The sequence below is a fragment of the Phytophthora cinnamomi genome (assembly GCF_018691715.1).
Source record: "Phytophthora cinnamomi strain GKB4 chromosome Unknown Contig41, whole genome shotgun sequence".
Classification (NCBI taxonomy): domain Eukaryota; phylum Oomycota; class Peronosporomycetes; order Peronosporales; family Peronosporaceae; genus Phytophthora; species Phytophthora cinnamomi.
The window spans coordinates 322,315-348,321 of NW_027150974.1; the positions used below are offsets into that span (position 1 = coordinate 322,315).

At 52.1% G+C, this 26,007-nt stretch overlaps 2 protein-coding genes across 2 annotated transcripts; both read right to left on the minus strand.

The window, feature by feature from the left end:
- Positions 1 to 6,307: 6,307 nt before the first annotated feature.
- IUM83_17457 (RxLR effector protein) lies at positions 6,308 to 6,868 on the minus strand (the record flags this gene model as incomplete). The annotated part of the gene is made up of 1 exon (XM_067942405.1): positions 6,308 to 6,868. One exon carries the CDS (start codon positions 6,866 to 6,868, stop codon positions 6,308 to 6,310), a length of 561 nt encoding a protein of 186 aa, XP_067791229.1.
- A 1,076-nt stretch (positions 6,869 to 7,944) lies between these two features.
- On the minus strand, positions 7,945 to 8,364 carry IUM83_17458 (putative RxLR effector; the record flags this gene model as incomplete). The annotated part of the gene is made up of 1 exon (XM_067942406.1): positions 7,945 to 8,364. One exon carries the CDS (start codon positions 8,362 to 8,364, stop codon positions 7,945 to 7,947), a length of 420 nt encoding a protein of 139 aa, XP_067791144.1.
- Positions 8,365 to 26,007: the final 17,643 nt, after the last annotated feature.

Sequence of the window (26,007 nt, forward strand, 5' to 3'; positions counted from 1 at the left end):
GTTTGCTCTTTGTTCGGGACCACCACCGTGTTTCCTGCTGCAGCTCCCCCAGTCGCAGCTGCAGCTGCGCCTCGTTCTTCCTCGGTCGACTTCAACGTCTTCTTGGGGTCAATAGTGTCGAAGGACACCAGATTGCGAGTAGTAGCCGTTGATGTTGATGAAACGATTTCATTGCTGGCGACAGCGTTGGTGCTCGCAAGCAAGACAACCATAGTGACCAACAGGACTTGGACGAGTGAAATGAATTGCATCTTGATCTCTTCGGCTTAAGCTGGTTGTTGGATGCAAATTGCGTAATGGTGTCCCAGGACATCCGAGTTGAAACGGCGTGCCATGACCAAGCATTTGGCACGAGGTGCGCTCGGAAGACAGTTCGCCTAACGCACACGCTCACAATCGTGGCGTAGGATATCTTAGCCGGAGTCTGGGGAAGGAGAACCATGGTGTTGCCTATAGACAATCAATGTTTACGGTTGTCCTCCGATCTCGAGATTTCCCTGGTGGGAAGACGAAATGACGATGGAAGCCGGAATGTCGGAACAAAAGCCCAGAGTTTACAGCACGAGATTCTCAGATAGGTGGTTGTCCGCCATCCGTCCGCACGAGAGGGCGAAGCGAGCAGCGGTGATTTCGCGCCTACGGTGCACCTCTTCGTCGATGTCGTATGGCACGAGATCTTGCCTTGCCTCATTTCATTTTCAGACGAATTGTGGAGTACATGTAGCAGCATCGTAAACCAACCCACTGGATGCTTGCCTTCTTCCGCAACAATGCTGCTACAACGTCTGGCCTGCTCTTTAGTTTGTCGTTGCACGAGCTCAGACAGCACAGATTGCATGCCAGCTCGGCGCGTAATACATATGCACTGAGATTCGATTTCATGCCATCTCCATTGTTCCTCGTTGTATTATGCACTGCTTCTTCGCAGAAGAAACTCGAAGTACCTGGACAGCCCACAAACAGGAGGATAATTATCACCACCGTCACAAATGCATCAAACATTATCACGACCGGCGCTAAAACTAACCTGTGTAATGGGGTTGCAACCCCAGACCCCCGCAAAAAAGAAAACTAACTCCGAGTTGCGGCAACGCGTCTGTTCGCTGGAATGCTCGTCACTGGGCCCGCCTCCGCAAATACCGCGCGGCCCTGCTTCGCGGACACCCCGCGCGGGTTTGCTGCGGCTACGCTCCTCGCAACCGCCCACTACCGTCTGTTTGCATTTGCATACTTTAATTCAGTGTGTTGATGTATTTGTGGCTGGTCGTGATAAATTTGTGGCCGGTCGTGATAAATTTCCCAAACAGGAACGAGCCCTTATTTTCGTCAACTTTTATTAATAATATCTCCGTCATTGTCTGGGTCTCGGAATAAATTAAACAATTTTGATTAGCTGGCTGTTTATCCCCGACTTGTCACTAATTTTCACCTCAAACGAGGTGGGAATTGTTCGAGGATTTTATTCCGAGATAGATCGGAGAAGCAGACAATCGCGTATTTGCCATGGACGACAAAGACGACGACGCTGCAGCGCTCGTCTTCTCGGTGGCCATCTGCGCGCTTCGTCTCAGCCAGAGCCTCTTCCGGGCGGAATCTCCTTTGTTGCCAGCGGAGGCCAGTAGGCGGAGCGTTGCATCCGGCGTGGGCGATAACAGCATCTCCATGACGCTTGCTTGCATGCTGATACGACGCAAATTTCCAACTGAGAGGTTGGAATGTGCAAGAGATCTTAAAGGTGCAAGGAGGTGCTAGCTAGAAATTGATTTTGACAGGGTATGCGTAGCAGCAACGCAAGCCCCAGCTCCAGCAATCTGGTGACAGCGTCGGGGAATTGCAACGTCGTTTATCCCCGGACACATACACGGACGGAGAAACTAGGGCCTAGTCTGAACAACCCAAGGCATGACATGGCACATTGTACCGAGTTTCCTTAGTTAGCCATACACCTGCTCGAAGGCGTTTTGAGTGTCTTCTCTGGCCAACCATACTAAACTCAAGTTACGTGTCGGGGAGGTTATAAACAGACTTTTCCGTACAGCGCTCTTATTGGTCAAATTGTGTGCATGTCTTAAATAGTACTTCATAACTAAGGTTATTCGGTATGTACATACTGTACACCGTATTGGCGAGAATCCTAATCATCGTAGGTTCGTGCAGCAACTACCGTATTTGTCGGATTGAGTGAGACATACGCCTCTAGAGATACAGCAACATAGGGGTGACACACCCTCCGATGAGCGTTTAAAACCTCTATAAACGAATAAATAGATGCAAACAAAAATATGTATTATGAAGTTACTCGGAACCACAGCATCTTGCGGAGGAGGCAGCAAGTACGTCTTGAATCTACCGTTCACGTCGCGAGAGCCCGCCGGAATATGGTGTGCTTTCGGAAGCCGCTAATGATGGTGTCACTACCCACCATTTCCCACGCCCTACCAATAATGTGAGACAGCAGCACACGTCGCTCGCTGGCGTTGCTAGCAAAATCGTGATCCATGTGCCACTACGATACAGGTCCCTACAAAAATTGATCGTCAGTAATTTTACACAATTGAGTCAGATTAGTTAAGACGGTGGGGGCCATGCTCTTCATACCTTGCATTGCTCCTTATTCTTGTTCTTGGGTCTGCGCGGTATGCTGGGGTGCCATGGGCGGGGAAATCGCTGCGAACTAAAAAAAGAAAAAAGATTTTATTTTTGACTTGGTTTCAATATTTTTTGTCTCATTCGATCCGACAAATACGGTACAGTGCCTACAGTAATTAGTCTGGCTTCAAAATTAGTCTGGGCCAGACAAATCATCAATATCACTGTCGAATCACCTGAATTTGGGTTCCTCTCGAATAAGCGAATACTTTAAGTATGCATTCTGAATTTAGCAAAAAGGTCGGTATCATACTGGATAGGAAATAATAAATCAATAGTTGATATAGCACCTACTGAAACGCAGCGCCTGCGCCCGGTTCGCAGTAGCAACATTAGGTTACGCAACACTGATGCCAATTCGGATAATTCATCGCGACGGCAACATTGGCGACGAACTCATAGGAGCTGACGATGGGATCGGTACGCCAGGATTTCAAGCAAACACAACCCAGTAATTACAGCAGAGCTTTAAACATATCATAATGTAAATTCAATGTAAAGAATCAGTACTAGTAGTGAGCTCATTTCAACATAGAGCGTCCAGAAGTACGCTTTGTCCTTCAGCGCCCACAGGCTCAAAAAGTCTAAATTTATCGAAGAGCAACGGACATGCATCAAGCAACATGGCTACTGATGTCATCCATACCAATAATACTGTCTTTGAAGCCATTTTAATTAAACAAGCTGGACACTACTGTAGAAGACTGTACCGACGGTATTCTTGCATCATCGACAGAAGACAAAGAAGTAGACCATAAGTGCTAGCTACTTAGTACAATGTAAATTGGCAACTTTTCCACTATGTAGTCATGGACGAGCAATGAATTCGAATATTAGCAACCACTGGATGACAACAACTGCCACGAACGCCAAATCAGAAAAAAATGTTTCACGGATTCAATCGAGCCCACAAAAAGTGACCAAGGGAGAGTCTTAGCATTACGCTCAAATTTCTGGAATGAGCGGCGCACAAAGTTGAGTTCGGTTTTTAAGTCGTCACAATATAGATGTGTCCCCTATTTACATTTAAATGCGATTAGTAATCCTGAGGTGGTCCATCACTATCCTGGGTAATCTGGTCTTGCAAATGTCCCCACAACTTATTTTGGTTTTTGAATTGAGGTTCATTGTTGTCACGTCGCTATGAGCTAACGACTACAGTACTAAGGACCGGCCCCTCAGATGCTAAACCTATCATCTGCAGGGCGGGGTGGTCCCACATTAACTGGTTGTAGGTGATGTTTGCTCATGTGATTGTCTGTCTGCACCCTGCCATCGCTTCTACTTCAGCAACGAATTCGTAGCCCGAGGCCACAACTTCGCCAAGCGAAATCCGTCCACTTTTTAAAATGAACAGTCGTCATCTCGGAAAGGGAACATTTTTTCCCGCGCAATCGATAAGTTCGTTGTTTGTAATATACTTCAGAAGTAGAAGCAATGGACATGATATTTGGTACACGTACAGTATAGACACCTGAAGGGAATAGGTAATTTGAGAATTTCAAGATCCTGGTGCTTGTCGTTCGCTCACAAGCGATCAAGTTTTCATCCCCATTCGACGAGTTTGACGATTGCTGCCTGCCTAAATAATTTGTCGCCAAACTATTTAAATCAATACATCGGAATAAATAACTTGCAGAATAAAAATAGATGGCTATCGATTCATACCTGGTTTGAGCTCAGAAGTAGCTGTTTGGGCTCAGTTACGGCCTTCGCTACTGCTTATTCAACCCAGTTTTAAGCTACGTTGCAATTGCGTATTACAATACACTTGCTCACTGCAATTGAATTTTGAATTTCTATTGGTACTGCAGTCTAGCATTTTCGTGCAATACTTTTCGTGGATAGACTCATTCACTATTTGTGGCAACATGTGCAATCACAATTGTTACTGCTTTTCATGCTTTTTACAGTACACTGCATCGGTGATCATCAGCCGGGAAAGGCAAGCTAGTTCGCGAGCAAATAGGGGTGACGGTCGATCAACTACGCATTTGTTGTAGGCAAGAATGTAATTCAAAATGAACCACTATTCTCACCAACACGACAGTTAGATTTACCTGAACCAGTTTTGCACACAACGGTGTTTGCTATACAGCTCACCATTTGGCCACGAATATGATGCATACCCACTCCGTGTCCGACAACCTGTGTACTCACTCGGAACATCGCTCCAGGGCGCCTATTTAATACTTAAGTATGCAAATTATTTTACCAAGTAGTGCATTACTCTATCAATCTGGACGGCCACCACGACCCCATATGCGGAAACAGGTTGGGTGTATCCACAGGGGCAACATGATCGAACAAATACAACAGACGAACGCATGGACTGCTTGCCTTACTGCATATCATGTTTCTATAGGTAACAAAATAGAAGACCACTACCCCCCTATTTAACCCTTTCTTACATGTTAATATGAAATGCCACTGCACTTGTAAACCTTGCCAACTGCTTGATAAGGGTCCTGATCGCTGTCCGCGTGTGTCTGGAAACGGTGTGAACCTTGAAGGCTAGGTGAACAGTGCTACGGGGTCGGATTGACTTCAAAACATTTTGGACGCCTTAGACGGCAAATCAAACCGTCGACAACAGAGATCACTGGTTTAGCTGGTTTAAGGCTTGTGTAACTCTGCTTCCCGTTTTGAGTTTTCGCTTCCTGGTTTTTTATATTAATAGCTAAAAACTGCTGCGCCACTGCACTATGTAAGTACTGTACATACCTCGAAGTTGTTTCTCGTAATTGCTGGACTAACATGTAAATTCCTGAACGATGTATATCAAAGTACTTGCAATCTTTATAGCAGAAAAAACCTACTGCCATTTAATTACAATTGACGAAGTCGACGAGTGGAGTTCGTAGACCCGAATTTGAATAAGTTCTTCAACCAGCGTTTGAATCTCTGAATTAAGCCGTTGTTGTTGTACTTCGTCACGGTGACAGTTTTTCCTCCCGTGTTGGTGTCGGACGATGGCACCGTAGCTCTTCCACTTGCCCCAGCAGCTGCGGCTGTGGAGGCCTTTGACCTTCGGCGCTCTTCCTGCTCTGAAGACAGTTCAGTCGACTCGTGCAGCTTGCGGGCTGTGCCTTCGCCGGAAAACAATCGGTGAGCGCTCTCAGCCGCGACGCTAGTAATTCCGTTGGGGTTGGCGGAAACGGACACGTCGTTGCTGAGCGCTAGGGTGACCAAGGTTACGAGCACGACTTGGCCGAAACGCATTCTTGCGGAAGCAGCTTCGACCGGGTGGCTGCAAAATGGTGAGTGGAGATACGGGAGGAGGCTTTGCCATCAGATGCCGCTTGATACAAGGATCAAACATAATGATGGGATGGTGGCTCAGCATAGTGCTTCATTACCACCGCACCTACAGTACCAAACGGTAGGTCTCGAACAAACGCCAAATGATACTACAGCAACTGAGAAGTCCCAAACACACCGGTCGGTACGAGTCCTATATCCATGTCAAGGCGGCGAGCAGGCCACTTTTAGCTTCTACAGATTCGACGTTCTCAGGCCATCCAGGCTCGAATCTGTCTAGTTAACACTGTTTTCTCTCCTCACCGACATACCAGAGCCCCCCCCCCCCCCCCCCCCCCCCGCAAATGCTTACGAGCCTTTATACCGAACGGATGGAAACTCTCGGAGTCATTCCTTCTTACTCCGACGTCAGCTGTCGGAGACGGCGGCTTGACTCGGCTACTTCCTGGTGCCACAGCTTCTTCCACCACCGCACGATCTTCTGAAACAGGCCGTTGTTGTTGAAAATCGTCACTGTAACCGTGCCGCCTCCGTTATTGTTGTCCGACGAAACCACGGTACCTCCAGCGCCGGCACGGCCTCCCTCGGCCGCAGCAGTAGCGGCCGCACTAATTCGCTCTTCATCATGCTGGAGAATAAACTTTGCCCACCATTTCTTGATTCGCTGCCAAAGCCCGTTGTTATCGTAGATCGTCACAGTCACCGTGCCACCTCCATTGGGGTTAGACGACACCACGGTGTCTCCTGCTCCAGTGCGCCCTCCTTCAGCCGCGGCCTTGGCTCCCGCACTGACACGCTCTTCGTTGGTTGATTTCTTCTCGGAATCGACATCCTCGAAGGACAGCAGAGTGCGAGTCTCAGTCGTCGACACAATCCCGTCGTTGTTGGCGGCAGCGGTTCCCCTGGAGCTTGCCAGCACGACCACAAAGACCAAGAGCACCACTTGGACCAGTCGCATCTTCGATAATCGACGCTGACTTTTAGGTTCCGGGCGCAAGTTGCTGAATGGCATGTGAAGATGCTAGCCTACGCTTTGCTGCTGGGTTCGGCTGGCAAATTCCCCCCAGTCGCAGCGACTATCGCTGGGTCTCAACATCAAACATACGGACACCAGCACAGCATGTGGGATGCTGTTCTTCAGGACCTTGAGTTACAGTTAACTCGCGGTCGCTTGGTCGGGAATTTACTAGGCTTCTATTGACCGCCTGACAGCCTGGGAAGGATTAGCTCGACGATCTTCCAGCTCCAGCATACTGTAGACGCGTTGAAGTCTGCGACTATGCTAATGGACTAATGAGTTAATCTACGGAGTGATCACAACGTTGACCAGTACCAACAATGAAAGGTGCATGCACAGCACTGGCGTACTTCTGCTAACGCATACTGTGTTTAAAAAGTCGAGCTACATGTACACCAGAAGCTATCCCAATGGTCGAGTCAACCTGTCGTCTGAAGAGATTCGCCTTATCTCTGGCAGTGTACCCCGAACGGCGGATATTTCAAATAAACACAAGTTTTCATATGGATTTGATACGAATTTTGAGGACTTGAATGCTCTCTATGTACAGTAGTCTGTTGGCGATGCCCACGGACTAAAAAAAACTGCTCATGGGAATGACAAAACTCCGATGTCATTTTACACAGGTGCGTCCAACGACGGCTAAATCTTCAACGTCATCAGGAACGTTAGGTTCCATTAATTATCCCACATCGAATTATAAAAGCTGCCCCCACATTAAAAAGAGCCACCAAAACCGTTTCGCTGTAAGTAGGTACAGTACTTTTACGTACGACTTCACATCCGTCCAAGCATGCACGCCAGAAGGATAAATCGACAAGGAAAATTTCAATTACGACGCCTGTAACAGATCTTAACAGCGAACTGCAAAACAAACCTTCTTGTCAATATTCTGAGCATTGGATGGCATATTAAGTACTTTCACATTTCTTCTGTCTGACAGCCTCACAGGACTAGCTTGCTGTCTAGCGTGCTCTGCACATAACGAAGCCCGGCGTGACCTATATAGACGCTGTCTATTTCTCTGTGAGTTGCCGCAGCCGACGAGTCGAGCTCTTGCTAGCAGTCTTGCGGTGAAAAATCTTCTTCAGCAACCTCTCGAATTTCTGCAGTAGACCATTGTTCCAGTATTTCGTCACCGTGATTGTGCCGCCTCCACCTGCGCTAGTACCCGACACAATTCCAGTACCGGTAGCACCGGCGCCTGCACGCCCTCCTTCAGCTGCCGCCGTGGCAGCATTGCTGACTCGCTCCTCCTCACTGGATGTCAGACCAGTTGACGTATCACCAAGAGCAAGCAGCTCTCGAACACTTGTGAAAAAAGTCGTTGCGGTCGACGGTGCGATCTCCTTGGTAGTCACTGCGGCAGCGTCGCAGCCTGCGAACAGAGCGAGCATGGCCACCAGCACAACTTGGAGAACTTGGACCAAGCGCATCCTGCTCCTTTGCAGTCTTCAGCTATGCTTGTGTTGTCGACGAACGCAAATTGGAAAATGATGCAATGCAGAAGGGAAGAACATTTTGCTAGGCGTCTTGATATCTTGCGATCGCGGTGCTGTAACGACAGGTGCCACCACCACAGCACAGCACTCAAGATAAAGCCTGCCCGTCTCATATAAATGGTGCACAGTCTTCAGTTTGGCACAGCAGGGGCAGATAAAGGGATCAGATCAGAATTGTACCATGCAGCACCAGTGGTGCCACCACCGCGCAAGATAACCGCTACATAGCTTTCCCGATAGTGTTTGAGGGCACTGAAACTGTGGTCCTGGTTTCCGAGTAGCCTTAGCTACGTGTAAGTTCCACGCTAAGCTGCAGTAGATGTACAACATGGTAACTGCTTCATTGTCGCCACAACGGATGTTGCGGTGTTCGTGCTAAAGTATTCAACTTGAACTTGCACCACGAGTTGATTGCTTGTGTCATAAAAATTGATTCACTAAACAAAAGCAGTACATGTACGCTACAGGCGTCACTGGGAGATGCAGCAGGTGTGGACTGCACGTTAGAGTGCCTGTATGTTGTTGAACAAATTCCAAGTTCGGCAGTTCCATCCACACAAGCACTAGCGCGGTGTACCGGTATGAGTTTCCTTTTAAGCTACTTCGAAGTATTTACTATACTGAACAAGTACACAGAAACAGTATCCGAGATGCAGAAAACCCGCATGACCAGATGAGTGAAAGTGAACTGCCTTCTACCGAATTCTTTACTACACGGCCTGTTTCCATGACGCAAGGACCTTGAGTGCGTTTGGTTGGGGTTCGATTTGCATTATTAATACATAGCGCACTACTTGAGCCCGAAGAACCGGGGTGTCATGCCTGCGGTATGTTAATACCAGAAAAAACGTTACTACGGGTACATGTAAAATAAAGTTTAGCAGTGTTGACAAGCCTGGCAAAGTTTGCACCGGTGGTTTGGCAGTACTGGTAGTTTTTCCAAGCATCCCACGAGCAGAGGCCCCAGCGAGCTAAACAACCTCAATTTGTGATCTCTCGCTGATCAAGTGAGCACATCGGTTAAGGTTTTAGAACTCCCCCTACTAAGTACGTCCACAACGAGCAGGCTCGGAGTGCGCTCTGCTCTATTTTAACGAATCCCGTTTCAGTAATTTATTTTTATCCAATAAATAATGCTATGTGTTGAGCGGGGTATTGGCTGAATCGAATTCATAGGGAGCGCTGAAATCCCGACGAGTGCGCTCGCAGGCTTTTTGCTGCTCGTGCTCGTTCCCGCGAGCAGCGCTCCCGCTCAGCTCGTGGGATGCTTGAGTTTTTCTGCAGTAGATTTAAACCGTAAGTTTCCGATTTGCAGATCAATTCGAAACTGCTATAATACATGTACCAGGTTGTATTGTGGTTTTCAATGATTTTAGCAAACTTATCCTGAGACAGGACCTCCAGAATAGCGAAGCTCTTCGATTTAGTGAGGAGAAAAGCCTAACTCTTTCAACCCCGGGATCTATTCTTTATCATACAGAATATAGTTATACTTCAGTTCAGTATGCCACTTATTCTGGTCAAATATTCAGCAAAAACCCATGCCGCAAATCGGCTACACGAAATAATTTCACTGCTATTGGATTGACTAATTTTAGCCCATATGTTGCCATCCTCGGATTTCCATTGGCTGACAGCAAATCACTAGGCTCAAGAAAACCTTCCTAATTTGATGCAGCGAACACAATACAGATTTCTCTTCGGAGACGCCAGTTCGCCTCCATCAATTTCGCTCCCTCTCCCCCTCGCCGTGGCCTCAGCAGAAAAGGAAGTTGGACTACGAGCTATAGAGCTTGAAACACTTAAAGACGGCTTCGGGCCGAGATTGCAAAACCAAAAGTAAGATTGAGTGAGTGAATTTTAGCTTCTAGCCTGCCTGCTATGCTCTCTTGTTGGCAAAAAGAAAAGCAAACATCTGTGGGAATCGAACCCACGACCATCTCGTCTGTCGGCTTGTACTCAAGCACGATGATCTTGTCTTCTACCTTCTCGCGCAAGAAGTTATACTTCAGGTGGATGTGCTTCGTGCGTGAGTGGTAAGCTGGGTTCTTGGCCAGCACAATGTATCCTTGGTTGTCCTGGAATATTTTAGTAGCACCCACACACTCCGACCCCACGTCCTTTAGTAGCTGACGCAGCCATACTGCCTCTTGGGTGGCATTGTATAAGGCCATATACTCTGCCTCCGTGCTCGATGTTGCCACTGTCGGTTGCCGCTTCGACTTCCACGAAATCGCACTCCCATTCAGGAAAAACACGTAGCCTGTAGTCGAGCGCCGGGTGTCCAGATCGCCCGCCCAGTTCGCATCCGCGTAGCCGAACAGCTCTCCCTTGGTCCCGCCGTTGAACACAAGCCCCAAGTCTTGAGTCGTCTTCAAATACTTTAAAATCCTTTTTGCGGCCACCCAATGAGACTTGTTGTAGTACTCGCAAAACTTGGCCACTTCACCCACAGCTTGAGCAATGTCCGGACGGGTGCAAGTTGCGAGGTACAGTAAAGCCCCCACCAACTCGCGGTACGGGTACTTAGGCGCGAAAACTTCGTCCTCCGAGGGTTTCACCAGTTTCGAGTTGCTATCCGCTGGTGTGTGCACTGCCTTGCAGTTTTCTACACCGAACTTTTCTGCGAGTCGCTGAATATACGCTCGTTGGTTCATGATAATGACCTTGCTCTCACGGTCGCGGTGGATCTCGATGCCGAGACAGTACTTTAGCTCACCGAGCTCCTTAATGCTGAACTCACGCTTCAGCGCCTCCTTGATCCCAGTAATATCTGCTTTCGTCTTGCTGAAGATCATGAGGTCGTCCACATAGACGACAATAATGCTGAACTTTGAGCCAGAACGCCGAACGTACACACACGGATCCACCGCCGATCGACAGAAACCTTGGCTTTCCAAGTGCTTATTCAGCTTGCTGTTCCATTGACGCGCCGCTTGCTTCGTGCCGTAAAGTGCTTGCATCAGCAAACACTTCTTAGTCGGGTTGCTTTGGTCCTCAAAACCACCTGGCTGGTCCATATTGAGTTCCTCGTCCACGTCACCGTATAGAAACGCGGTGTCAACATCCACGTTTTCAGCCTCCATGTCTTCCTCTGCAGCAATTGCCACAACCATGTTGATGGACTCCTTGCATGCTACAGGAGCGAACGTCTCCGTGTAGTCAACTCCTGAGCGTTGTGTGAAGCCCTTTGCCACCAAACGAGCCTTGAACTTGATAATTTTCCCGCTCGGGTTTCGCTTGATGCGGAAAACCCACTTGCACCCGATTGCCTTTTTGTGTGATGGCATATCCACCAAAGTCCAGGTGCGGTGATCCTCAAGCGACTTCATCTCGCTTTCCATGGCACGCAGCCACTCGTCCTTGTACTTGCTGCGCATAACTTCGTCGTATGAAACAGCACGCTCGCCGTCGTCGTCTTCGGTAAGTAGACAGTAGAGGGAATCGAACTCACCCTCAAAGTCGTCCAAGTTGAACTCACCACGTCGAGTCCCGAGGTACTCGTCCTGGTAGCGCACAACTCCACGCCTATTGCGTGCCGGACGCACCATCCACCCCTCTTCGCCATCTCTCCCCGGAGTGCTAGAGCCACGCGTCGGCACAGAGTCAGTCGGCCCGCTGTGATTATCAGGTTCCCGGCGTGGGTGAGTTGGGGGCGTGCGGAAACCTTCCTCAACGCTGGGTTCTTCCGTGCGCTCCTCTTCTTCTTCGTTGCCGATGATATCGATCACCTCCTGGCTGCCCTCCTTACGCGCCGTAGCGAGTGGGGCTTCAGCAAACGTCACACTCCTTGAAATCACGATTGATCCGTTAGTTGGGTCCAGCAGTCGATATGCTTTGTGCTGTTTGGCGTAGCCGAGGAAAATGCACTTGATACCCGAGTCATCCAGATTTTTGCGTTTTTGCTTGGTCACATGGGCGTAGCACTCGGTCCCAAAAACGCGCATGTGCTCCAGACGTGGCTCCCTTTTGTAAACCAGTTGGAACGGACTTGAGTGTTGGTTTGAAGTGTTAGGCAACACGTTCCGAATGTCTGCTGCAGTCATCATAGCCTCACACCAGTACGGCTTGTCAATCCCGCTCTCTTTCAGCATGCAGCGTGTCATTTCGACCAGCGTACGGTTCATTCGCTCTGCCATACCGTTCTGCTGCGGGTTGTATGGTACCGTAAACTCCTGCTTGATCATCTTGTCGTCGCAAAGAGTCTCCATTGCTGCGTTGTATTATTCTCCACCATTATCACTGCGTAACACCTTAATCTTGATGCCCGCGCTAGTTTCTGCCTCTTTGAGACATTTCGTGAACGCCTCACACACTTCGCTCTTCTTGCGCAGTGGATATATCGTCACAAAACGGCTTTTCATCAAAATAAAGCTCACAATATACTTGTAGCCCGACTTGGATGTTGGGGTGACAGGCCCCAACACATCAGAGCACACGGTGGTGTCATTGCGTGCACTCTCCCTGGCTTCGAGCTCCTTCTCGGTTGAACTGAATGGCTTGCGTGCTTGTTTCGCAGTCGCGCATACACCACACACGGTTCCAGGTGCAACTTGCGCACCACTGAGTTTTCCGTCCTTAACCATGGATTTCAACGTGCTGAAAGACACGTGACCGAGTCGCCGATGCCACAGACCGTTTTCAGCCACATGACACTCCTCACCACCATCAGTGTTGAGGTACATCAGCTTGCCTTGCTTCCTACCCGTCGCCACAACTTGGCTGCCGCGTTTCACAACGCACCGCTCGCTGTCCATAGTCACGGTCATACCGCGTGCTGTTGCAGCCGTCAGAGAGAACAGGTTCTTGTTTAAGTCTTCAACATGCAACGTGTTTTCCAGCCGCGCGTTTATCCACGAACTTCCAGTCCAGACACGCAAAACAACTGTTCCAAAGCCGAGAATCGTCAAGTTCGCACTGTTCTTTGCGCTCAATATGCTGCGCGCAGTCTTTATAGCCGAGTACTCGTGAAAGGCGTCGCGTGTCTTGCACATGTGTGCCGAAGCACCACTATCCATCACCCAGCTCTCGCTCGCAAAAGCGTCGGTCGCGTTAAACGCAACGTTTGACTGGTCTTGGATACCATCATCGGGACTTGCCCTAGAACGGCAATCCCTCGCGTAGTGGCCCATCTTGCCACAGTTGAAACACGCTCCGGAGAACCCCTTCTTGCGTCCCCCGCGTGTGTTCTTCTTCTTCTGTTGCTGCTTTCCATTGCCCTTACCGGCACGAAGCGTGGTCGCCTCTTCGACGCGCGTCGAGTCCTTTTGACGCTCTACTTCCGCAATCAGTTGCTCACGAGGTCTGCAAGCTTGAAGTCGCTCACTGACATGCGAAATGCTTGAACCAGGCTCTCGTAGCTCGATGGTAGACTCCGCAACATCGTCGCGCAGACGTCTTCTTCACTCGGCTCACACCCCGAGTTCTTCGTATCTATCACGAGCTTTTCTAACTCCGTTACGTGATTGCTGACGGAGGATGCTGTAAACTTGAACGCCGAGAACTTCTCCTTGAGCCACAGTCGGTTCGCCATGTCTTGAGTCTTGTGGAACGTTTTCAATGTGTCCCACGCTTCCTTCGCAGTCTTGGACGTCACCACGTGCATCAACTGCGAGTCGTTGAGGTTGAGCACAATCACCGCGTACGCTTGCTGCTCCTTCGCCGAGGCCACCCCGGCTTCTCCGCTGACCGTATCCGACAATCCCTTGGACATCAGGTACATCTTCATCTTGTAGCTCCACAGCGAGTAGTTCGAGCCGTCGGAAGGCTCGGCTTCGAACTTGGTGTCGGTACTTGGGCTCATAACCAAAAGGAAGTTGGACTACGAGCTGTAGAGCTTGAAACACTTAAAGACGGCTTCGGGCCGAGATTGCAAAACCAAAAGTAAGATTGAGTGAGTGAATTTTAGCTTCTAGCCTGCCTGCTATGCTCTCTTGTTGGCAAAAAGAAAAGCAAACATCTGTGGGAATCGAACCCACGACCTTCGGGTCAAAGACCCGGTACTAACCCACTAAGCAATACAGACTTGTGCAAAGTCATGGACACCCTACTCCTACATATGCAAATACTATGCACCCGCACACGCATCCACGCAGCTTGAACATCCAGACGCGCTCCCACGCGCTCGTCCTTATGCACACGCAGCCTGCGCGTCTCATCTTGAGCATTGGACGCCGCCACAAAGCCTCGCACACACACGCACGCACACACAATGGCGCGCCAAGTGTGAAGCCACGCGCACGCATCACCCTTTAACAAGCAGAAGTCCTCAGAGCAGAGAACAGGAACCTCCGTCATCAACTCCGCTCACCAAGGCTGAGAGCACTGGGTTGGAGGGTATTATCACACGAAATGACGAGCAAATTGCTATGCTCATCTCGACTCATCATCGAGAAAAAATGGCGCTGATCAACAGCCTCGAGCAGCGCATGCACGAAATTCTGTGGCTCCATCAGCAGCTCGTGGGGCAAGTGCACACTAACGAAAACCGTGTCACCACGCCTCCCGAAGGAGGTAAGGTGCGCGGTTTTGCGATGACGATCCGACCGCTGCGCCAGCCAGGAGCTCGCGAAATTCGATTCATTGCTGGTCAAGAGGGCTACGTTTCCCGTGAAGTACAAGGGGATCAGAACATGATTTACGGAGACCGACAACTGTGGTGTAGGAGACATCAGTTTTGTGGAGCACCCAAGTGGAGCAAGGTACCAAGACAGCCAAAAAAGCAGGATCGACGGTACTACTAGGCTGGATGGGTACACTGTGCCAGTCCGCCGAGCTCGCAGGCTTCACGGGCACACTGCGGCCGACTGACGAGGATCCAAAAGCACCGGAGACCAAGGACGGGTGGCGCCACGCAAGGGGCAGACACATGTACTGCGGCACGAGCGCGGGGAGCGCTAGGAGGCGCTCAGCCGAGTCCAAGGCAGTTTCCAGGCCCTGAGCTCGGCTAAACAGAGCCGCCGGCCGCCCAGACGTCGCGGGCATGGCCAGAAGCCGCACGAGAGGACCAAGCGTGAGCCCAGCGAGCCCAGTAGCGCTCAGCCGAGTCGGCGAGACCTCCCCGTCGAGCTCGTCGGGTTATCCGGACAACTTATCCGGCTCCGCCGAGTTCGAAGCGTCGCTGAGAGGGTGAAGGGTCGGCCGAGATCCGAAACCACTTCATTTCACTTGATATTTGTATGGGACCTTAGGAATAGTGGAGGCGCCCTTTCAGGGCGCCCAGGAGACTTTAGAACAAACAGAGCAGGATTTTCTAGGCCCATCACTCGTGTACACTTCTCCGTAAGTCACTGCGCGGGATCGGATTATGCTTGCCGTCGGTACCCGAGAGGCATAGCTTGGAGGGTGCTCGACTGGCAGCGCCAAGAGATAAGTCGGCCCGGGTTGGGCAAATCTCGCCAAGCGCGAAAGGAACAAGTCTCGTCAGGTCGGCGAGCCGGTACGCCGGACAGCCCGGATGCCGTTACTCTTCAAGTCGGGTTGCTTCTGCCCTGGTGACCTGTAAAAGCGCTCGCGCGCCGTCGTCCATCCTTTGGTGGAGGGCACAGGATTTCTTTACCCGGAGGCAGGTAGCTCAGCTGACTTCCGTGATTTGACTGGCTTGGGGTACTTGGTCTCGGCGGAGGCGAGCCACTTCTGTCCCGGAAGGGCTGAACCGCTTGGGGCAACTCAGCGCAGGCCAACAAGAGCCGACTAGCTTGGCTATTGTTGTGGTTTGTGCTAGTATCCACATTTGACGATTTTATGCGTGCTACAACACCACAACTGGTGCCACGACCCGGGAGCAGGGTGTGCTTGAATTCGCTGGTGCCACGTAAACCAAGTTTCGAGTACTGAGCAACATGGTCGAGGGAAGGTCGCCGCCGAGTTGGGCCAGCCCAGCGACGACCGGAGATTCGCCTCTCGCGACGACGAACTCAGCTGGTGAGCCGAGCATTGACATGACGACGGAAGTGACCGGCACTGTCCAGTTAGGCGGGGACAATGCCCAAGACCGAGGAAGTGATGCTGATGATGAAAACGCCGAGTTTGACAAGGCAAAGTTGATCGCTTGCTTAGTGGAGTCAGTGAGATCTCGCCGCTGGTTGGGTACGTGTGTAACTCGCGTCCCGCCCAGTGCAACTTCGCAGCCGAGTTCGGTGATGATGCGGACGACGACATTCAAGACGTTGCTCCAGGGGACCGCCCGCCCCTATTACTTAGAGCGACGAGGGCATCGAGTGGGAACATCCCGAATTGGGAACTGTTGTCAGACATCTCGTGAGGCACTTTGCCATTCGATCGTCTGCAATAGAAGACACGTGAAATCAGTCTGCAATTGGTGCAAGTTGCGGATGTGAACTAAAGCTATTGCACCAAATGATGATCCGCCGACTTTGTGAAGACAGCAGGCCTAGTCGAGACGATGAAGGATACTGCATCAACTGTATGATTATATGATTGCATGATACCGAAATGGAGTTGAGTGGAGATTGAGTCGAGAAGCATGGCGTGAAAGCATGACGTACCCGACGCAGGCGAAGTACCAGCCGAGGAAGTCGATTTCGCTGAGAAACGGAGGGTCCGTAATGAACGAATGGAAGTTGATGAACCTTGTTGACGTGGCGCCAACTCGCTCTGATGCTAAGTTCAACGTCGGCTGAGCTGAGCGTCACCGAATTCCCTCTCGACTGGACGTGTCGAAGGCGCCTCAGCCGAGCGTCGCCGAGCTAAATCTCGACTGGACATATCGACGTCGTATCGGCCGAGCGTCGCCGAGTTCCACGTCGGCTGGAGCGTGGTGGAGCCTCGCGCCGCCGCGTTCTGTAGTGGGCCTACTTTGGCTCACTACTTTAGCTTACACGTCGCGCTACGTGTATGAGGAAGCGTAGGAGTTTATTAATAATTTGAATTAATTATACTTGAGTCCACATGTATAATATAAATAAAATAAAACACCAAGTAGCTAGTTTAAGGTAAAATGAGAACTGTATTGTTTGTAAATTGATCTTCCTCCTAAATCTGCTAAAACTGTTTATCATCTATGAAAGGGGTTGGCAGCGGCTGGCTGTCAGAGCCTCGCTAATATGCACGTCTCTAATTGGTAGAAAGATGCTGCTTTCTACCAATAGGATCTTTGGGTAGGTGTGGACCACTCATTGTGGTGGCCCACTTCAATGTATCCATTGGTGTGACTTACACCAAAGTGAGGAAGTATCTAAAACCTGTAACAGATATTTATCTGTTAAACCATAAGTGACAATTGTCATGCACAAGTGACAGTTGTCACTTGTGACCGTTGCCATACACAACTGACTGTTGTCACGTGTGTGTGTAACCCCGTTACGCCATCTCCCTGTTAAGCTTAGACGTGTCGGTCTCGACACGTCAATTAATATTGACTGCTTGTCAATTGTTTGTGCTGGGGATTTCCGTGCTCATCCGCAATGAGCACGACCAAGCTGAAGGCTACCATTGCAACAGAGGGTAAGCTCTCTGTTGCTGAGTACCATGCGCGGCATGGCGAGGTGCGCCGCTACCACAGGAACAGACAACACAGTGTCTGTACGATTCTTCGATGTCGACCGCGTCTGTGCGTCGACCTCTAAGCGAATTTCTGTTGCTTACCGTGATCGGGTAAGCAAGCGCCAAAGCACTTCGAGTCCTTCTCGAAGCGAGGCAAGTACTAGCAACTCCACGCTGTTGCGGTGGAGGCTGGTGTCCGTGCGTCGTGCGCACAGTCCGTCCAGGTGGCGGTGTGTATTAGCCGCGACCACAACAGGTATACTATATGTATACGTGAAAGCTTCAATGGTCTCCGTGCTAATTATCTAGCACGCGAGTCGTCGGGCGTTGTAGATTACTACAGCGCTCGCACTACCTTCTTGCGGGTAGAGCCGCATGCTAGACGGTGTGGCTAGCGTGTATGCGTTACCGTGGCGTGCCATCACCGTGAATGGCCCGATAAAGCGCGGAGCAAGCTTACTTGCTCCGAAATCCGAAACTGCATGTTTAGGCAGGTTTTGAGCAGATAACAAAACCAATGAATCCACTTCGAATTCATTTCTGTTGCCCCTGCCAAGAATATCGGCGTTCAGCTTCTGTCTATTGACAGAAGCTGCAATCGTATCCTGGACAAGCCGAATTACGGCTTGTCTGTTATTGATGAAGTCAGTCACATCCGAGCTGAACTCGTTCAGCTCGCTCTCCGCAAGAGGCCCGGCCTCTGCGCGGTTCTTCAAGGAGTCTACGCCCTGCGCAGACCCGTGGTCATTGTTCCTTGCGGAGTCTGTGCTCTGCACAGACTCGTTTTCCTTGTTCTGGGGGTCAGCGCACTGCGCAGACCCGTGGTTCTTCCTGCCAAGGTCTGCGCCCCGCGCAGACCTGATTGTCGTGTTCCGTGTTGTCGCAGTTGACACTGTGCAGGTGTCAGCGGCTTTTTGCGATTGCTGTGTTGCAGTCGTAGATCCTCCCCCACTTAAAGTGGGAGCCACCACTCCGAGTAAACTCGGCCGACGGGGATGCCGCATGGCATTCACATAAAACGGTGTATGCCTGGTCGAGGCATGCACCGAGTTGTTGATGGCGAATTCCGCCATCGACAAACACACGCTCCAGTATTGGAACGAGTGAGCGTAGCTCTTCAACATATCGACGAGCACGCGATTCACGCGCTCGGTTTGACCGTCCGTCTGCGGATGATCCGCAGTCGACATGGAAAGCTGGCTCCCAAGAAGTGTAAACACTTCTTGCCACAGGTGCGCTGTGAAGCGTGGGTCTCGGTCCGACACGATGTCGGTCGGCATGCCATGGTGTTTGAACACCATGTCCACGAACAGACGGGCCGTCTGCTTCGCAGTCACTTCTGCCGGCACCGCAGCAAGATGTACCATCTTGCTGAAGCGGTCGACGAAGACCACAACACCGGTCTTCCCTCCGCTGTCCGGGGGAAGACCAAAGATGAAGTCCAATGACATGGACTTCCAACACTCCGACAGAGTCGGTAGTGATTGCAATGGAGCCTGCGCCGTTTGCGCAGGCTTTACGCGTTGGCACACCTCGCAAGCACGGACGTACTTGCGCACCCACTTGTACTGGTGGTGCCAGTAGAAGTCACGCGTGAGAAGGACGTATGTCTTTTCACGTCCGAGATGTCCCGCAATCGGGGCGTCATGATACTCGTACATGATCCTGAGTCGCAGGTCATGGTCATTTGGCACGACAACGCGGTCCGCGTTGTCGTCGACTGCATTATAAAGAAGCAGTCCGTCGTGCACCCGATATCGGTGTGCACGCGCACGAAGGTGCTTGGGCAACTTCTGACGAACCTTGTCAGAAGGCGCTGTGCCATAGGCCAGCAAGCGTTTCGCGTCCGCGTCGTGCGCGTACGCGGCCTTCACGTCGTCCAACAGAGACGACGGGGGCGCGCTCGTTCGCATGGCGTCAATGGCATTGACGTCAGCAGCTTCTGCATAATCCGGCCGATGTGATAACGCGTCGGCCACTACATTCAATCTTCTGGGTTTGTATTCGACCCGGAAGTTATACTCTGCAAAGAAAGAGAGCCATCTCGCCATTCTTTGTGATATGTGTGGTGACTTCACTGCAGTGCGCAGTGATGCATGGTCGGTGTAGACCATTAAAGGTCTACTTCCAAGCAAATACACTCGGAATTTTGCGAGTGCGTACTTCATGGCAAGGAGCTCCTTCTCATGCACCGGATAGTTGCGCTCAGCCGGCTTCAGCTGGCGCGATTGGTAGTAGACGACACGATCACGGCCCTCGTGATCGTGCTGCATCAACGCGCATCCGATCGCGAAGTCGGATGCGTCGCACACTACGTGAAATGGGCGATCTTGGTCAGCCACTGCCAAGACCGGTGCCTCAGTCAAGCCCCGCTTGACTGCATCGAATACCTTTTGGCAATCGGTTGCCCACTTCCACACAGCTTCTTTCTTAAGAAGTTGTGACAGCGGGCGGATCTTGACCGCGTAATCCTCCATGTACTTGCACAAGTACGTGGCCAAGCCAAGGAACTGCCTCAGTTCCTTGACACTTGAAGGCGTTGGCCATTCATTAATCACTCTGACCTTTTCCGGGTCAGGGCGAACACCATTTTTCCCTACGAGACAGCCGAGGACGGGTATCTCGCTCGCCCCGAAGATACACTTCTTCAGGTTCGCGTAGAGCTTATGCTTTCGCATAAGCTCAAGTAGCTGCCGGAGATGCACCCTGTGCATCTCTACGTCGGTCTTCCCATCCACAGCTCGGCTGTGGATGAACACATCATCGAAGTAGCTCGGTGCGAAGTCGCGCACCGAGAGCAACAGTGCGTCACGCACCTGTTCAAAGTCGCAGGGGCGTTCTTAAGCCCCTGTGGCATTACTAGCCATTCCTAGAGCATGCCGCTTGGCGTGCTCACTGCCGCGAGAGGGGTATCGCTCTCACGCATTAGGATCTGATAGAATCCGTCTCGCAAGTCGAGAGCACTGTAAACGGTGCTCCCGGCCATCGAATCGACGATAACATCTTTTCGCGGTATAGGCGTTTGCGCCGGTACAGTCGCATCGTTCAGCTTGTTGTACGCATGAACGATGCGCCATCCGCCCTGTGGCTTTTTGACACAGAACGTCGGGGCACTGTGCGGGGACTTTGATTCCCGCACTTGTCCAGCTTTGTGACGACTTTGAAAGAAGTCGTCGATCGCCTCCACTTGATCTCGCGATAGTGCCACTGCCGCGTAACACAATACTTCGTGCCCGGCACGAGATCAATTTCGTGCTGAATGCCCTTATCCTGCGGAAGCTCCGCAGGAATCTCTTCCGGGAGTACGTCTTTGTACTCCCGCATAATTCGTAATAGGGACTCGACTTCAGCGAGTCCCAACCTTGTTCCTTGAAGCGCTCTCGCTTCGTCTTCGCACTGAGAGTGTCTTCACTCTCAGTGGTACTTCCCATGAAGAGCTGCCTCAGCTCTTCGCTCTCGCTCGCCGTTCTTTCGCTGTCCGAAAGAACGCAGACCTGCTCGACGCGTCCATCGTGCAAGTCGCGCGTGAAGCGCTTCCAGCTCATGGCTGGAAGCGAAGTCAACTCCGACGCCGTCGTCGGAGGATTAGCGAGTCCCATTTCGCGATACTGGAATCCAGTATCGGTGCGCGTAAAAACGCTTAGCGTCTCGACGTCCGGCGTCACCGCCTCGGTCGGCCCAGCAGACTGCTCTTGTTGCGTCTCGGTCCCGGACCGAGACTTGCGCAGCGTTCTCCGCTTGCGCCGTCTTCTTGTTGTGCGCAGCCCGGCTCCGCATAGTTGTTCTTCTGGTCCAGGCCTGGCCGTGGACAGTTGTTCGCCGGCGGACCCTGTCCGTGGGCGCGCGGTATCAAGCCCGGCTTGACCGCATGGCGCTTCGTCGTGCAGCCCGGCTGCACGACAGCATGCAAATTGCGTCAGTGCGGTACGTTTGCAACCGTCCGTACTGTTTGCAGCGTCAACTCCCAGAGTTGACACGCCTTCGTCACCTCGACGCCATTCATTGGCGGAGCCCCTCATGACCGAGGGTGCGTCGGCTCCCGGAGCCGACGCGTCGTTGTCGATCTGACCTCTTCGGGTCAGGGACTGTCCCTCACACACTGAAATGTGGGTGTTGGTTCCCGGAACCAACACATCTTTTTCTTCTGACGTCGGCAGCATTGCCGACGTTGGTCTCACTTGTGCGCGCCCTCGCACACTTCCTGGGCACTCCGGGACAGCGGTATTTAGCGTTGTCTCGACTGGTGAGCCGCGCGCACCTGCTGGTGCGTGCGCTGCGGTAACAGGGCCATCGCTCTCGGTTCCGCTGTCGCGACCGAAGCGCACGCTCGTGCGTTTCTTCCAGTCTATCACCGGATCATGCCGTGGCTTGCACGGCATGCCCATTACCACGTCGAACTTATCGTCCAGGTCCAGGACGATAAAGTGTTCGACAAACACTCGTTGTTTGTGCGAGAAGCGCACGTTCACGACGCGCTTCTCGGTCTTCACGATGGCACCTGTTGCCAGTCGTACCTCCAGAAGACTTCGAGGTACATCTACCTCCTCGAAGTCAAGTCTCGGCAGGCTTCGTAGTCGAACAAAGTTGTTCGACGCGCCTGAATCTTCCAAAGCTCGAAGAGAGTCACTCGCTCTCTTCGAGTAAACCATCAAGATGACTAGGTTCGGCCTGTCATCTTGCTTCTTGTAGCGAGAGCTAGTCTCACTCGGGGCTGCAGTCCTCAGAGTCGCGTGTCCGATGTCGGCACGCGTGACTGCATTACCAGTATGGCGCCCCGCGCCTACTGGATGTTCGCGTTTTTTGTTGGTCCGCGGCGATGCCTACCATCGCCAAGACTGCCACCTCCAGGAGGCATGGGAGCTGTGCACTCCCATGCAAAGTGACCGATCCATCCGCAACAGAAGCATCGCACATTACCTCATTGCTGCTGGTAGCCAGCAGCCGATGCGTTCGAGAGGTTCATCGGTTCCGGACCTCCCGCCCTCGCTATCGGGCGCGGCTGCGGCCTCGGTATGTTCGCATGGAGTTTAGCGTGCCGCAGACTAAACTCTTCTTGCATGGCAAGGGTGATTGCAGCTTCGAGAGTACTCGAGTACTCGTACTCTCGAAAGAGATAGGTCTTCACACTCGGGTACTCTCGGAAGAGATAGTCTTCACGGGCCCATCTCTAAGCCCTTCATGAACGTGACGACCTTAGTCGCCTCGTCAATTGGATTAGTCACGATATTTGAGACCAAGTATCGTGCACGCTGCGCGTAAGCATGGACGTCATGCTTACCCTGTTGTAGGTCGAGGAACTCCGCCCTCGACCGGGACTCGTTTTGTGGGGGCTCAAACGCCTGTCTGGACTCCTTCATACGTGCTAAAGCACATAGGATCGGAGAGTCGGCGCCCATACGCCCAACACCTTGCGCGTCCGCCAAGGCAGGACATGGCGAACGCGACCTTCGACAGCGGGTCGACGATGCGTCGAGCCGCTATGGCTGTGTCGAGTTCGACAAGCCATCGGAGGAGAGGCTCGCCCTCTCTTCCCACGTAATTGCTCACGCTCAATTCTAATGATTGAGCACGCGGTGTCGTCCCTGACGATGCCGTCACTGAGGAAGCAGCATCACGCTGCTCCTTCATAATGAAACCTAGAGCAACACCATGTTGCTCCGTCGGCGATAGCGTACGCAGCATCGTAGCTATCGCCGCTTCTCCAATGACTGTTGACAGTCGTTGGAGGCCTTCCCACTCCGGGTCAGACGGGTGGGGGCAGTCAGCGCGTGCAACATGCGTTGCAGGCGTATTGGAGCTCTCCATGGGCACCTCTGTGCTCATGTGCTTCTCGGCTCCGCGTTCGTACACCTCGTACCAATGTCAAGCGGTCGGTCGTTGGACGGACTACAAAGTGCTACCAGGTGTAGTTGGTCTAACTTGACTCACTACTTTAGCTTACACGTTGCGCTACGTATACGAGGAAGCGTAGGAGTTATTAATAACTTGAGTTAATTATACTTGAATCCACAAGTATAATATAAATCAAATAAAACATCAAGTAGCTTAATTAGGGCAAGATGAGAACTGTATCGTTTGTAAATTGATCTTCCTCCTAAATCTGCTAAAACTGTTTATCATCTATGAAAGGGGTAGGCAGCGGCTGGCTGTAAGAGCCCCGCTAATATGCACGTCTTTAATTGGTAGAAAGACGCTGATTTCTACCAATAGGATCTTTGGGTAGGTGTGGACCACTCATTGTGGTGGCCCACTTCAAGGTATCCATTGGTGTGACTTACACCAAAGTGAGGAAGTATCTAAAACCTTTAACAAATATCTTATCTGTTAAAATCACAAGTGGCTTGAAGCCACTTGTGAGTGTAACCCCGTTACAATAGAAGACTTTATATTAGGTTCGATAAAAAATCTCGAATTTCGGAGAAAACTATGGAGCTGACACGTCGGACGTTTGGGGTCACCCGAGACTGGACGGCTGCGACGATTCCGGTCGGACTCTTCTCCCCACGCGAGTGTGTTGCGGTCCTTCAGACGCAACTGTTCGAGTCCGGCTTCCGTTTTCTGAACTTGGTTCCTGGCTGGTTCCGGACACGAGCTAACAAGGCACACCCGGACTTGGTCCATCACGTCGTCGAAGAGATGCTCCTGCTGCTGTCCATCGAGATGGCCGAGCTGAAGCAGCTGATGACCAAGGCGTCCGAAGTCCAAGCGCAGACGGCTCGCCCCGAACGATCGCGCCCAGACTTGGCTGCACCGGAGCTTGACGCGGAGATGACCGACCACGAAGTCGAGTTGCTGGGACGCGGCTACATCCAGATGCTCAAGGTGTCTGGACTTCAGACGCCGCGAAGTCCAAGGAGCCCCGCGGTGAGTGAGCCTGGACCCAAGCGCGTCCAACGTGTGCCAGCGCTCGCACCTCCGTCGTCCATCCCGACGCCTGAGTCCCCGCAGTCTGTGTCGTCGTCTGCTTTCCGAAGTCTGGAAGGCGCTCGACCTGGCAGTGTGACGTCTGGTCAGGATGCCTCGGTCAAGTCGGGATCTCGAGCATCGTCAAGTCTCTTCGGAACGTCTGGTGGCTCGGGCGAATCGCTTGCTAGCGCCACGTCAGGATCGCGAACCTCGAGGGACAGCTCGTCCGGGTCTTCGGGACTGAGCTGGGGTCAGGATGCTGGATTACACATGCCGGCCGTTCCGATGGCGATGACTGCCCAGACGCTTGGTGGTGTGGCTCCGGTCGAATCCGCGATGGCCATGTACGTCACCCAGGAAGCTCTCCCTCCGAACCCGGTGCGCGGGGATCAGGACGATGTCGTTATGTCGGAGTCCGAACGATCGCACGCCCGGTGACAGGGGTCGAAAGCATTCCGACGTCACTCCAAGCGCCGAAGTCAGTCGCCATCCGAAAGCTCCAGCAGCGACGATGACAGCCGACGCCGCAGGTCCAGTCGACGCTCCCCGTCCGAACGCTTGTACCGCTCGGGATGATCACATGCTTCAGCCAGTTCTGGAAGTACGCAAGTCGCCTTGAACGCCATGATCCAGGTACAGGAGGCGGTCGCCCGGATGGAGAAGCACCAGGACTCCGTGCTCCAGAAGCTGAGTGCCAAGCTGGACTTGGAAGTCGCTCGGAGGTTCGGACCCCAGGCTCGGGACACACCTGCGAAGGTGGAGTCCACCCGGAGTCCGACCGACGACGCTTGGACACGCCGCGAGGCGGAGACCCGGGAAGCCGATCGACTGGAAGCCGCGCGCCTGGAACGCGAACGTGCGGACGCACTCCTGCCACAGTACCGTGTCCAAACGGAGGCACGTCAAGCCGAAGAAGCGCAGCGCGTGACGGCCATGATGGAATCCTTGCAGTGCGAGCTAGAAGCCATGCGCGCATGGCGGGCCCAGGAGCGAGAGGCGGCCAAGAATGCCCAGAAGTTTCTGACTGGACAGTAACGCGACCTTCGCGCAACATCCGCCCAGACGCCCCGGCGACCAGTCGCGTCCGGACCTCATCTGGCAACCGGGGACCCTCATACGGCAACGGAGAATCCAGTGGCGACCAGTCACCGGGTTTTGTATCCAGAA